Consider the following 13,011-nt stretch of genomic DNA (forward strand, 5'->3'; position numbering starts at 1 on the left):
GCCAGGCACAGTGGCTCACGCCTGTAATCCCAGCACTTTGGGAGGCTGAGGCAGGCGGATCACCTGAGGCCAGGAGTTCAAAACCAGCCTGGCCAACATAGTGAAACCCCGTCTCTACTAAAAATACAAAAATTAGCCGGGTGTGGTGGTGCAGGCCTGTAATCCCAGCTACTCAGGAGGCTGAGGCAGGAGAATCGCATGAACCTGGGAGACAGAGGTTGCAGTGAGCCGAGATCATGCCACTGCATTCCAGCCTGGGCGAGAGAGCAAGACTCCATCTCAAAAAAAAAAAAAAAAATTTTTTTCCTCTGTTACTAGACCCAAGAAAGTTACTAGACCTGAGAACACTGTGCTGACTGTAACTGGCTTGGATAGTGATCTTATTATAGGTCTCTGTTGCCCACAGGACCTGAGACCAGCCGGTCTCAAAATCTAACTTTGAGTTTATTGAAGGAAATGATAGTATCTTTTTTCTCTGAGGGAAAAAAAGTCAACTTCTATCCTACCTTAATGTACTCTCTTTGTAATCCATGCTTAAGCTGTGCTGGATGTTTTAAATGCATTGTTTTACCTATTATTTAAAACCAATGAAGTCTGCACTCTTGTCCATTTTACAGAGAGGCAAATGAGGCGCAGCAAGGTTACGTAACATGGCCAGGGTTGCATTCCTGTATGTAAACCCTGCCCTGGCAATGTTTGCTCATTTTTATGGAGTAGAACGTCTCTCCCCTTTTCTAAACTCTCTCTCATGATACTTTGCCTTTGTGTGATTTTTGTTTCTGAAATGCTTTCTCCTATTTATGTTGTTTCATTTTCCGGAAGCTCTGGGAGGTCGGGGTAAGGTATTACGATCTCCACATAATGCTGCTGCCTAGCTCCCACCTAGTCAATGTGTGGCTGGGTCTAGTCCCGGCCTTTTGGCCAGGACCTTCTACATCTGCTTTTTGCAGCGACCACAGTCCCACACCCATCACTTCAACACCACTCATCTTTCATTTCCCCTCTCCATTCCCAAATCAAAATTTACATGTCCTGGGCCCTGTTGAGAGTAGCCATCTGGACCCACAAATTTGAGTAAAGGTGCTAATGGCTACTAATAGTTTCAAAGGTCCCTTCTCAGATAACATGGTATTTCCACAGTGTGCTTTGGTATTTTAACCTCGGGTTCCTCATCAGGAGGTGAAGAGCTTCCCAAAGAGCTTCAAGCTTTATTCATTCCTCATTTAACAAAATCTTACTGTTGCTGGCTCGGCACCATGTTAGGCATTAGGAATCTTAAAATAATGGAATCACTGCCTAGTGAATAAAATCAGCTGTCCTGCTATGCTATTAAAGTTCAGAAGAAGGCACCAAATCTAGGCTGGGGTACAAAAAGGAAGTCCCTAAGAGGAACAGACGTTATAGCTGAACTGCAAAGGGTGAATGTGCTCCGGCCAGGGAGATGGAGAGTGAGGGGCCTGGGGAGTGGCCCAGGCAGAGGGAAAGGTCTGGGCAAGGGGTGAGACAGCATATGACTAATTCTGGAATCGGCTGTGTGGGGGCACGTGGTAGGCAATGAAGCTGGAGAGAAACAGGAAGATCCCTAAACAGAGTGCTGCCAACATTTTCTTTCCACGTGGAGGTATTTTGAGGTTTCAGCAGGGAAGAAACTATGTTTGGTAACTCTTCCCATCTCAAATTCTAGCCCCTTTTTGCAGGGACTTCATTATGACCATCTTATGGCATCAATGATGACTGCCCCTTTTAAATCTCATATTCAAATGGATAGTGGGGCCCCTTAGAGCAGTGGCTGTCATGCTTCATCAGCATCAGAATCTCCCAGAAGGCTGTGAGAACACAGGCTGCTGAGCCCTGCTCCCAGAATTTCTGATTCTGTAGGTCTGAAGTGGTGCCTGAAAATTTGCATTTTTGGAGAGTTGCCAAGGGACCACATTTTTGAGAAGCCTTGCCTTGGAGCATACAAAGCCATGATATTAACAAGGCTGTTTTTAATGCCTTTGCACCCTTTTTTACCATTAGTTTCAGTTGACCTTTTTAGGCTGGTCAGGTTAAGTATTAGGCAGCATAATAGTTCCCTAAGGCCGCCTTAACAAATTACCACAAACTGGGTGGCTTAAAACAACACAAATGTATCATGTTACCGTTCTGGAGGCTGGAAGTATGAAATCCAGGTGTCGGCAGGGCCATGCTCCCCCTGAGTCCTTCCTCGCCTCTTCCTAGCTTCTGGTGGCTGCAGGTGTTCTTTGGCTGGTGGCAGCATAGCTCCAATCTCCGCTTCCATCTTCACGTGGCTGGCTTCTCCCCGTGTGTGCCTGTTTTCACATGGCGTTCTTTTATAAGGACACTGCTTATATTTGATTAGGGGCCCATAGAAGACACAGAATATATTTTGCTCTGCCTTACAGCAGTGAGTCCAGGGCTGCCCAAGTCTAGACAAACTCATCCATCCCGTACCCAAGCATTCAGCATCCGCACAGTGTGGCTTTCACTATACATCCCTTCCAAAAGACAGCAAATCCTTCTTTTTCCTCCTCATATTCTTCAACCAACCAGCACCACCTTGTTATAGAAATACTTGATATAACCTGCCTTTTATAAATTAGGAAGAAAACAGTAAGGTTTCAGAAAGTTTATTCATTTAAATTTATAGTGTTTTGCATCACAATGAAATCATTCTATTTGGATTGCTAGGACTATATGACCAGCTTTAATTCCTCATCCTTCACTTCTATTTTTGTTGGCCTTCATTTACTTACTTTGGTTTCTAGAGACACTAAAGGTGGCAACATGCAGAGGACAGGGGAGAGGGAGGGACCTTTTGAGATGGTTTGAGCTGCATCCATTTGGACTGCTCCCAGTGAGTCAGTGGCTTCAGACTGGAACAAATCAGGACACTTATGTTCATGCAGCAGCCGAGAGGTGTAAGGAGGCCTCCCCCAGGTCCCCTAAGTCTAGGGAGTCTGAATCTTCTGTTATTACTGCCTTATGCCTCTGGCGGAGAGGCATCCAGAAAGGAGAAGCAGAGCCACAGCAAAGGAATATGTTCACCCATCTCTTCAGACTCTCCATACCAAGCCGCCTCATGATAATACCAGCAGCCACGATGGGGCTGACTAGACTTCTCATTTCCTGCCCAGCTCTGATTCCATTAGGAAAAACCTCACCCTGCCTTACCCCAGGGCTTTAGGCTAGATTTGGAGAGAGGTTTTCAGTATCCTTCCCCTCTGCTTTCCCGGAACCTCTGTCACAGCTGTAATCCACAGCAAATGGATTTCCCTGACACTGGGGACAAAGGCCTAGTGTTTCGTAGACTTGGCGGCTCCTGGGAGGGCAGAACCATCAGCGTTTCTCCAGCTGCTGGTCTCAGGCCCTGTGGGATCACTATCCAAGCCAGTTATATTCAGCACATCATTCAAAGTGGCCCATTGCAGTTAGGAGGGGAGAAGTGACTTAAATAGGAATCATAGCCCTTCAGAGCCCCGGCTCATACAAAACCACACAGTGAGTGGGAACCCAGAGAAAAACAGACTTCTAGTTCTTGATGTTAGCCATTAATGAGATTTGGCTGTGATTTATAATGGGAGTCCGCAGGGATGGGTGGCCTTGGGGAAGAAATAAAGAACTAGTTAGAAGGAAGAGAAGGAAAGAATAAGAGTAGGAATTAAAAGGAAATTGAAAAGGGGTGGGTAGAATACTGAAAGCCTAGATACTGTGAAAGTTTAAGGATTCAGATTTTCTAACGTGGGTCACCAAAGGGAAGGACGTAAGGAGAGTCCACAGATGCCTCAGTAGCCCTCACTGAGACTGCAGAATGCCTCCGCTACTCTCCAGCAGCCAGAACTTTGAGCGGAAGGAAGGTGTGAAGGGGGAGATATGAAAGCTCTGGTTCAAAAAGGGGAACTGTAGAAAAAAAAGTTTTAAAGCTGTTATATGGGTCCACACTTCCTAATTATGTTTTCTTCCAACTCAAGTTCCCTTCTACTAGGAGACCAACAATAAAGTGACATATGGCAGGACCCTAGCTTCTGGTTTCTCTGCAGGGCAAACTTCACCTCTCTTGTTGATAAGTCACCACCACCATGCGGGCAGGAGGTTTCCTGAGGTGCCTTCCATGGTACTGGATGAGAATCAGGGGAGCCATATCACCCTAAGTCACTTACCTCCCCCACACTGGGTCTCCGTTCTTGCATAGAAAAAACAAGGGAGATTATGGTAATGTTTGATTTCTCATACTGGTTGATGGGTACACAAGCATATTATCCTTTATATATATATTACATAGAATATTTTGTAAGTATAAATGGACATTAATTAACAATTAGGGAATTAAATTCAGAGATATCAGTTCGTTTTCAACTGAAAATCTAGTATGCTTTGACACGGACTTCACCCAGTGTGGCTGAAATAATGGCTCAAGGTGAAGTTGCAGAGAGGATCATGGGAAGCGCTCTGGCTTTGGAATCGGACTTGGTTTTGAATCCCAGTTCTATGATGACCTTACATAAATTGCTTAGATATATTTCTCATTGACAAAATTGGGATAATCATACCTATACCATAAGGGAGGTCGTAGCATCTATGATAGTGCTTGACAAGTAAGTGCTCAATAAATAATCACTATTATTAGTATAGACACCATTGATGGAAGGTACTGAAGTGAAATCACAGGTGGCTGATGTTTTAAACTAGTTGGTGAGAAATTTGTGGATGAGGTAGAGATTAAGCTTTCAGATGAGGAGTAGGATGGAGTATGGTGCATTTCAAGCAATTTTATTCAACAAACATCTATGGAACGAAGCACAAGGTATTATGGGAAAATATGACATGATCCCACCCCCAAGCAAATCACTTTCTTGTAAGGCTATGTTGTAAGTGCTAGGAGACAGGCGGGCACAGAGTGCTCTGGGAGCAGCCATCCAGCTGGATGGCTTAAAGGAAGACACTGGAACCTAATTTGAAGGAAGCAAGAGGAGAAGAGTTGGGGGGGGTTGCATTCAGTGCATATTTCACACGAGAGACTCAAGTTGTTTCAAAGATCTTTAAGGAGTTGGTTACATGAAAAATTGAAGGAAGGCATTTCAGGGGAGGGGAATAGCGTGAGTGAAACCACAGCGGTAAAAACCACAGAGGTAGGAAGTAGCAAGGCAGCCAAATTCCAAATGACTTGGGCACCTTGGTCATAATGCTGAGACCAGAGAGAGTGGAAGTGTGGAAAATGAGGCCAGGAAGGCAAAATGGGTCAGATCATGGAGGGTTTCACATCCCACATGGAGTGGCTTGTGGGGTGGGGGCACTGGGTGGGCCCAAGAACAGAGGTAATTCAACACATGATGCAGGGACAAATGGATATTCACATGCCCAAACATGGAATAACATATGACCCAGAGATTTCACTGCTAGGTTATACCCAACAGAACAGAAGCAAGGACTTATATGCCATGTTCATTCCATTGCAACATTATTCACAATAGCCAAAAGGTGGAAACCACCCCAGTGTTCATCAACAGATGAACAAACACAATGTGGTGTGTATGTAGGTATACAATGGAATACTATTCAGCTATCAAAGGGAAAGAAATTCTCATACATGCTACAACATGAATGAACTTTGAAAACATTATGCTAAGTGAAACAAGCCAGACACAAAAGGACAAATATTGTATGCTTCCACTTAAATGAGCTATCTAGAACAGGCAAATTCATAGAGAATGAAAGTAGATTAGAGGTTAGGGGATAGGCAGGGGACAAGGGGGACTGAGGAGTTATTGCTTAATGGTTACAGAGTTTCTGTTTTGGGTAATGAGAAAGTTCTGGGAATAGATGGTGGTGATGATTGCACAACAGTGTGAGTGTAGTTAATGGTACTGAATTGCACACTTAAAATCTAGTCATATTCTGACCTTTCCTTCTCTATCCTTTACATAAGTGATTGAGAGAGAGAGCAGTCAAGAGAGTGAGAGAGCACACTTGAAAGACAGCCACAGCTATCAAAAGTGTGAGCTAGAACAGAGGGTGCAAGCTGGGGACAGAGAGCAACATGAGCATGCACTATCCAAGAAGTAAGAGAGAGTGTCTGTGTGAACTGAAGAGACAGACCTGCTGATCAAGCCTGGGATGGCAGATGCTCAGGGAGGGGGAGACCACAGGCGACAGGAGAGAGAGCTGGAGCATGTGCACCAAGGATGCGGGCACTTGGGAGAGCCACGGGGAGCCAGAGGCAGGAGGAGACTGGTCAAGGGCGAGCAGCCCAGGAGGCAGCAAGAAGGTCGAGTGGGGGAGAGAGCTCATTAAAGGGAAATGGAGCTACCAGTCTGGATCAATCACAGCGGGGCAAGAGGGCAAGAGTGGGAGCAAGAGCGAGGGGGAGGACGTGCTCGTATTCCAGAGAGCCAAGGCAGAGTGAGGGAGGGTGAGCACACTGAGGATGGGCCCACCCAAGGAGCAGCTCTGAGAAATCAGTGGTGAAAGGAAGCATGGGCACAGGTGTGAGAGACGGCAGGGACCAGGGGCAGGGAAAGAGTGGGAAAACCAGGGACTGGGGAATCAAAAACTACTGACACAGAAAAGACACGGGTGGTTGGGGGTGGTAGTGGGAGGAGGGGCGGGACAGTGGGTGGGGGGAAGTGGGTGGGGGTATGGTGGGGGGCGGGGGGGATGGTGGGGGGACAGTGGGCAGGGGAGGGATGGTGGGGAGACCGGGGGGACGGGGGGGATGGGGGGACCAGGGGGTGGGGAGGCGGGGGGGCGGTGGGCGGGGAGACAAAGCCTAGAACTGGAGAGAGAAGAAAGGAAAGGCATGCTTGCCCACAGGAGGAGGAGACAGGCGACAAGAGTGTGGGAAGTGCACTGTGCCCACATGCCCAGGTTGCTGCAGTAAGTCTCTCTCCCCTGCATGGGGAGCATTGGCTGTCCTGGCCTATACAGTTTTTCTGTAAAGGAATGCCATGCTCCCTCAAGACTTTTGTCTTATTTCTTAACAAGATTTGAGTGTACACTCTCCATAGTGTCTGCCCTAGCTGCTACAAAAGGAAAAAAGAAATAGAAATGATAACCCCCAAACTGAGCAGTACTGGGGAGATAGCAACAGGACATTAATGATGACTTTGGCTTTTTGCACTAATCATGCTCTCATTAATGTGAAAAATTATATTTTCTTCCCCTCTTAAATGGGTATACTCTACAAGCAGAGGACTGAATGTCTGTGATGGGATGACAAATAAATATTATTCTTCCATATAGGAAGGAATGGGTAGAAGGAACAGCCTCTACACAGCCTCTGTTCTAGCTCATGCTTTTGATAGCTGTGGCTGTCTTTCGAGTGTGCTCTCTTACTCTCTTGATTGCTCTCTCAATCACGTAAAGGATAGAGGAGGGAAGGTCAGAATATGACTAGATTTTAAGTGTGCAATTCAGTATGATTAACTACACTCACAGAAATAGAACTGAGACTTGATCATCCAGGATGTAGATTATTCTACCCTCTTAATTTGCTGCCCTATTTTCCCATTTTATTTTTTATATTTATAAGTACTTCAGTTGAGATTTTCCAGTGTGTAATGAAAAGCAAGAAATGAAACCCAATTCTGGCCAACATTTGGGTTAAAAGGAGGTGAGACTTTGAACTAAGAGAAGATGTTGGGATTCTATGAGGTAGTCTGTGTTTGAATGGAACTATCATTTACTGATTTGTTGCTTGATGATCCTTATAATTTCAATTGCACCTCATCTTTACAATTAGTTTTACAGTTTCTGTGAGATCAGGAATTATACCTCCTACCACTTTTTATGCAGCCTAATTTTCCCTCCCTAGAACATAAGATAAAGTGGATTTTGACAGCGCCAAGACATAGGAAGTACTTGTTGACTTTGCTGCTTCATTGATTCCTGCATCATCATTATCATCATAAGCATCCTTAGCAAGTCAGTAGCCATAATAAGGCCCAGCACTGCGTGCAGCTCAGGACAAAGGGAATTAATTCATGGACAAGCACCTTGCTCTATGGCAGTAAAAGCAGACATATGAACATAAGGAAAAATCACTGCTTAAAGAGTAAGGTCGAGAGTGCAGCTTGCAGGCTGCTACACTGCCTTCGAAATCATAAGCAACTTGCTGCCTGCCACCTGGGAGTGGCTTCGGTTTCCAGACTCCCAACATTCCTGTCTTTTAGCCTTTACCCACACTTTTTTCAGCCCACAGTGAAATTCCCCTAGTCTGAAGAAGGCAGCCTGAGAAATGATAACCCTGAAACTGAGCAGTATTGGGGAGATAGCAGCAGAATAGTAATGATTACTTTGGCTCTTTGCACTAATCATGCTCTCGTTAGTATGAAAAATTATATTTTCTTCACCTATTAAATGGGTATACTCTACAAGCAGATGACTGAATGTGTGTGATGGGGTGACAAACAAATATTATTTTTCCATGTAGGAAGGAATGGGTAGAAGGAACAGCCTCTACACAGAAATGAGGATTTTTAAGAAAAGCATGGAAAAAGAAAAAAAGAGGAACTTAAACTCAGATCTGGGTGTGCCTCTCCCACCACCCTTTCCTTCTTTCCCAACCCCTCTCCACTGCCAAGCACACAGCCTCAAGGGAAGGTACAATTTCCAGTTCTGTATTCAGACCATAGGATGGGCCCTGAAGGAATTTATGGCCCTCCTTACTGACTGGGATAGGAGATTCCAGAAGGTTCTGCCATTTCTGTCTTAGGAGAGACCCTATCTATTGGATCTGGGCAGTGTGAACCAGGCCAAAAGAGCCAGTGCTTACAGAGCACACAGGATATGCTTGGCACTCTGCTGAGCACCTTTCATCATCACTTTTCTTTATGTTCACCACAGCCCATATCCTGTCACATCTAATTGATTAAGAAACAGGTCAGACAGGTGTGACATGCCAGGATTTCCTAGCTAGAAAGTGGCAGAGCCAGGACAAAGCCAAGTCTTTCTGATTCCACAACCTGAGATTTTAACCCGATTGGTCAATATGGTACCCTGCTAAGCGTTAGATCCAGAGGGCACTCAGTAAGTACATACCTAATAAAGATGGATACCTCAAACACACTTGAGCTCTTCTGGATTTGAAAACTAAACTAAATAAACACCTCAGTTTATTTGATTGCCTTCTGGTTTTGTCACCAGGCTGGAGTGCAGTGGTGTGATCTCAGCTCACTGCAACCTCTGCCTCCCGGGTTCAAGTGATTCTTCTGCCTCAGCCTCCCAGGTAGCTGGGACCACAGGCGCACACCACCATGCCCAACTAATTTTTGTATTTATAGTAAAGATGGGGTTTCACCATGTTGGCCAGGATGGTCTCGATCTCTTGACCTCGTGATCTGCCCACCTTAGCCTCCCAAAGTGCTGGGATTACGGGCGTGAGCCACCACACCCGGCCTTCTCTGTAGATTGTTAGTCCTACTTCTTTCACTAGGTGGCTGTATAAATATGGACAAATAGTAAATTCTCTGATGTTCAGTGTCCCCACCCCAACGATGAAAAGGCTGATAGGGTGAGAGGTGATCCATGAGATCACTGCTAGGGAGAACGTTATAGGAAGTCTGCCTCCTTTCCTAGTTTTGCTTCCTCTGGCAGAATAAACAGGTCATAGGCTTTAGAATCAGCCAGACCTGATCTCAAATCTCACCTAGTGAACCAAGTCTGCCCTGTCCTTCTGAGGGCAAGTGTGTCTTAAGACCTCAGTTCCCAAGTGGTCGGGCAAGGCGGCTCATGCCTATAATCCCAGCACTTTGGAAGGTCAAGGCAGGTGGATCACTCAGGGGCAGGAGTTCGAGACCAGCCTGGCCAACATGGTGAAACCCTGTCTCTACTAAAAATACAAAAATTAGGTGGGTGTGGTGGTGGTCGCCTGTAATCCCAGCTACTCAGGAGGCTGAGGCACGAGAATCGCTTGAACCCGGGAGATGGAGATTGCAGTGAGCCGAGATTGTGCCACTGCACTCCAGCCTGAATGATAAAGCAAAACTCCAGTCTCAAAAAACAGAGACCTCAGTTCCCAAGTGGCCCCACCACAGACTGGAAAGCTGATGTATATACTGCATAGCCGTCACCTGGTATCCACTGAGGACTGGTTCCAGGAACCCCCTTGGATGCCAACATTCATGGAAGCTCAAGTCCCTAATATAAAGTAGCATAACATTTGCATATAACTGACCCACATCCTCCTATATACTTTAAACCATCTCTAGATTACTTATAATACCTCATACAATGTAAATGCTATGCAAATAGTTGTTACACTGTATTGGTTAGGGAATAATGACACAAAAAAAGTGTACATGTTCAGTACAGACACCGTGTTTTTTGAATATTTTTGATCCCGTGGTTGGTTGAATCCATGGATGTGGAACCCACAGATACAAAAGGCTGACTTTGTGAGCATTCTCTAGTAAGCGTCTGTCAAAACATTCACTTCTGCCTTTTCCCTCCTAGCATCTGCCTGCCCTTCTGCCATCCGAGCACCCTGACTGCGCCACACTGCAGGCCATGGAGAATGAGCTGCCAGTCCCACATACATCTAGCAGTGCCTGTGCCACCAGCAGTACCAGCGGGGCCAGTAGCAGCAGTGGCTGCAACAACAGCAGCAGTGGTGGAAGTGGCCGCCCCACCGGGCCCCAGATTTCTGTGTACAGTGGTATTCCAGACCGGCAGACCGTGCAGGTAAGAGTCTAATTGATCTGGGAATTATACTCCTTAATCATCTCCAGGGCTAGCAAGGAGGAGGTGTTGGCATGGTCTGGTGGGATAATCTAGATGTGGACTCTAGAACGGGCATATGGGAGTGAGTTCGTAGATACACATTTGTGTATAGTTACAGGGGGTGAAGGATGCAAAATGGCCCAATCAAGGAGTTTGGAGGACACGTGTGTGAAAGTGTAAAGGGCAGACAAGTAACAATAACAAATAATACATGACCAAGAGCTGCTCAGCCACAACCCAGACCCACTCTCTAAATGACCATTGCCCGGTGAAGAACAGATCTCAGTTTTTCAAAGACCAAAGCCAAAGAGAACCCCCAAATAATCCTTTGTCATTGCAGCTTTTTACCTTCTCCCTTAAAGCAGCAGTTGGCCAATGTCATCCAGAAGGCCTTCCAGGTGGCGGCTCACTGCTCCTACCATCTGCTGTGTGCCTGACATGGTACTAAGCATTTTGCACACTTATCCTTTTGGTTATTATTAGGCACAATTCTGTAGTTGAGAAAACTGGGGCTCAGAGAAGGTAATAACTTGTTCAAGGTCATTCAGGTAAAGACAAAAAAATTGAACCTCTCACCCCAGACCTGTGTTCTTAATCACTACGATGTTTTTTTGAGGTTCCTGGATAATACAGGCAGAAAAGAGAGACCACAGCTGAGAAGTGTTTACTCCCAGTGACTTTGCTATTACAGTTTGGATATACTAGAAAAGTGACCTCATCCTGCTTTGAACTTAGGCCCAGATAAGGAAACAAGGGAGAACCCACAACAGACAGTAAGAGGGCCTGAAAACCCAAGTTAAAGAAGATGCCATCAGATACCCTGGACTCTTCCCTCTCCCACTTATTTCTACCTCGTGCTTAGTGAATCCATGTTTTCTGCCCCTACCCTTGTCCCTAGCCCCAGCACCTGGCCCTGGCCCATCAGGCATGAGAACCTTAGCTCTGATTTATAGCCACGGCATTCAGATGTACCCACTCCTGCCACTCATCACAATTCTAGGCAAAAGGGGGTCTGGGGTCCTGTTCTGGCGAGTGGAATCACCCAAGGTTGCACGCAGAACCATCCTGGGCTCCTCCTGTCTCCCTTCATTGACACCTTCTCATGAGGAAGGGTCACAGGATCTCAACTACATGGGCTGGACTGCTGGGGAGGTCACTTTCAGGAGTCTAATAGAAAGGCCTAGGCAAAGGGAATACAGACAGATAATTCTGGGAGAGCAGGAGAGAAAAAGAATAGGAGTTAAAATAAAACAGTGTATTGGAGAGGGGTGTTCACGTCAGAGGAGTGGAATCTGGGGGCAACATGTGGAAGAGTTGGGATGGGGATGTCTGGGGAGACGCCAGAGCCCACGGAGGATCTGCTATAATAACAGGCTGTTTTTACAGAACCCCAAATCTGAGCCAGAGGCTGTTTTGTCCTAGAGCTGTCAGCCCTAGAAGTCACACCAACCTGGGGAAAGCCTGACCTGACCCTGGGCCCCGTTCTGGCAAGGCTTGCTCGCCGGGACAGGGCCCAGGGTCAGGAGCTGCCTGTGGCCAGGGATTCAGCAGAGGTAAGGGTAGAAAATAGAGGGAAGCCTGGTGAAGGCCAGTGCAGGGCATCAACTGGGAAGAGATGGCAGGAGGGTGACCAGTGGGAGAAGGGAGGAGAAATGTCTCTGGGACTCACAGGAAGAAGACAGAGGATCTTAGGGCTGGGGAAAGGCACTCGCTGTTCTTTGTTCCTGGGGATGGGGAGGATCAAAGGACAGCCTTTTGTCCTTTCCAGGAGATTGGCCAATCCCATCAGGAAAGAAGGAATAAGCAGTAAGGCCAGGGAATGGGAGACAGTAGCTTAAAAGAGGGAATGATGGAGAGAGAGAGGAAGGGAAAGAATTAAAGGGGGCCGGGCACAGTGGCTCACGCCTGTAATCCCAGCACTTTGGGAGACCGAGGTGGGTAGATTACCTGAGGTCAGGAGTTCGAGACCAGCCTGGCCAACATGGTAAAACCCCGTCTCTACTAAAAATACAAAAAAAATTAGCCAGGTGTGGTGGCGGGCACCTGTAATTCCAGCTCCTTGGGAGGCTGAGGCAGGAGAATCACTTGAACTAGGGAGGCAGAAGTTGCAGTGAGCCGAGATCACGCCATTGCACTCCAGCCTGGGCAACAAGAGCGAAACTCCATCCCCCCTGCAAAAAAAAGAATAAAAGGGGAGTGTGCTGTCCCTGTGGCACTGGCCTGCTCTGTAAGGCCCAGACAACCTTCTTCTAAGGGATTGATGGGACTCAATCCCATCAATTGGGACTGAGAGGC

At 46.6% G+C, this 13,011-nt stretch overlaps 1 protein-coding gene across 7 annotated transcripts in view; it reads left to right on the top strand.

Moving 5' to 3' along the window:
• Positions 1–13,011, top strand: part of PHC2 (polyhomeotic homolog 2) — a 107,836-nt gene that overhangs the window by 45,126 nt on the left and 49,699 nt on the right. For all 7 annotated transcript variants that reach the window (XM_055391190.2, XM_055391199.2, XM_063700549.1 and 4 more), the window contains exon 2: positions 10,450–10,677. In XM_055391190.2, the coding sequence (XP_055247165.2) occupies positions 10,504–10,677 (174 nt within the window). In that variant the 5' untranslated portion in view covers positions 10,450–10,503. The remainder of the gene's footprint in view (positions 1–10,449; positions 10,678–13,011) is intronic.

The sequence above is a fragment of the Gorilla gorilla genome, chromosome 1 (genome assembly GCF_029281585.2).
Source record: "Gorilla gorilla gorilla isolate KB3781 chromosome 1, NHGRI_mGorGor1-v2.1_pri, whole genome shotgun sequence".
Taxonomy (NCBI): domain Eukaryota; kingdom Metazoa; phylum Chordata; class Mammalia; order Primates; family Hominidae; genus Gorilla; species Gorilla gorilla.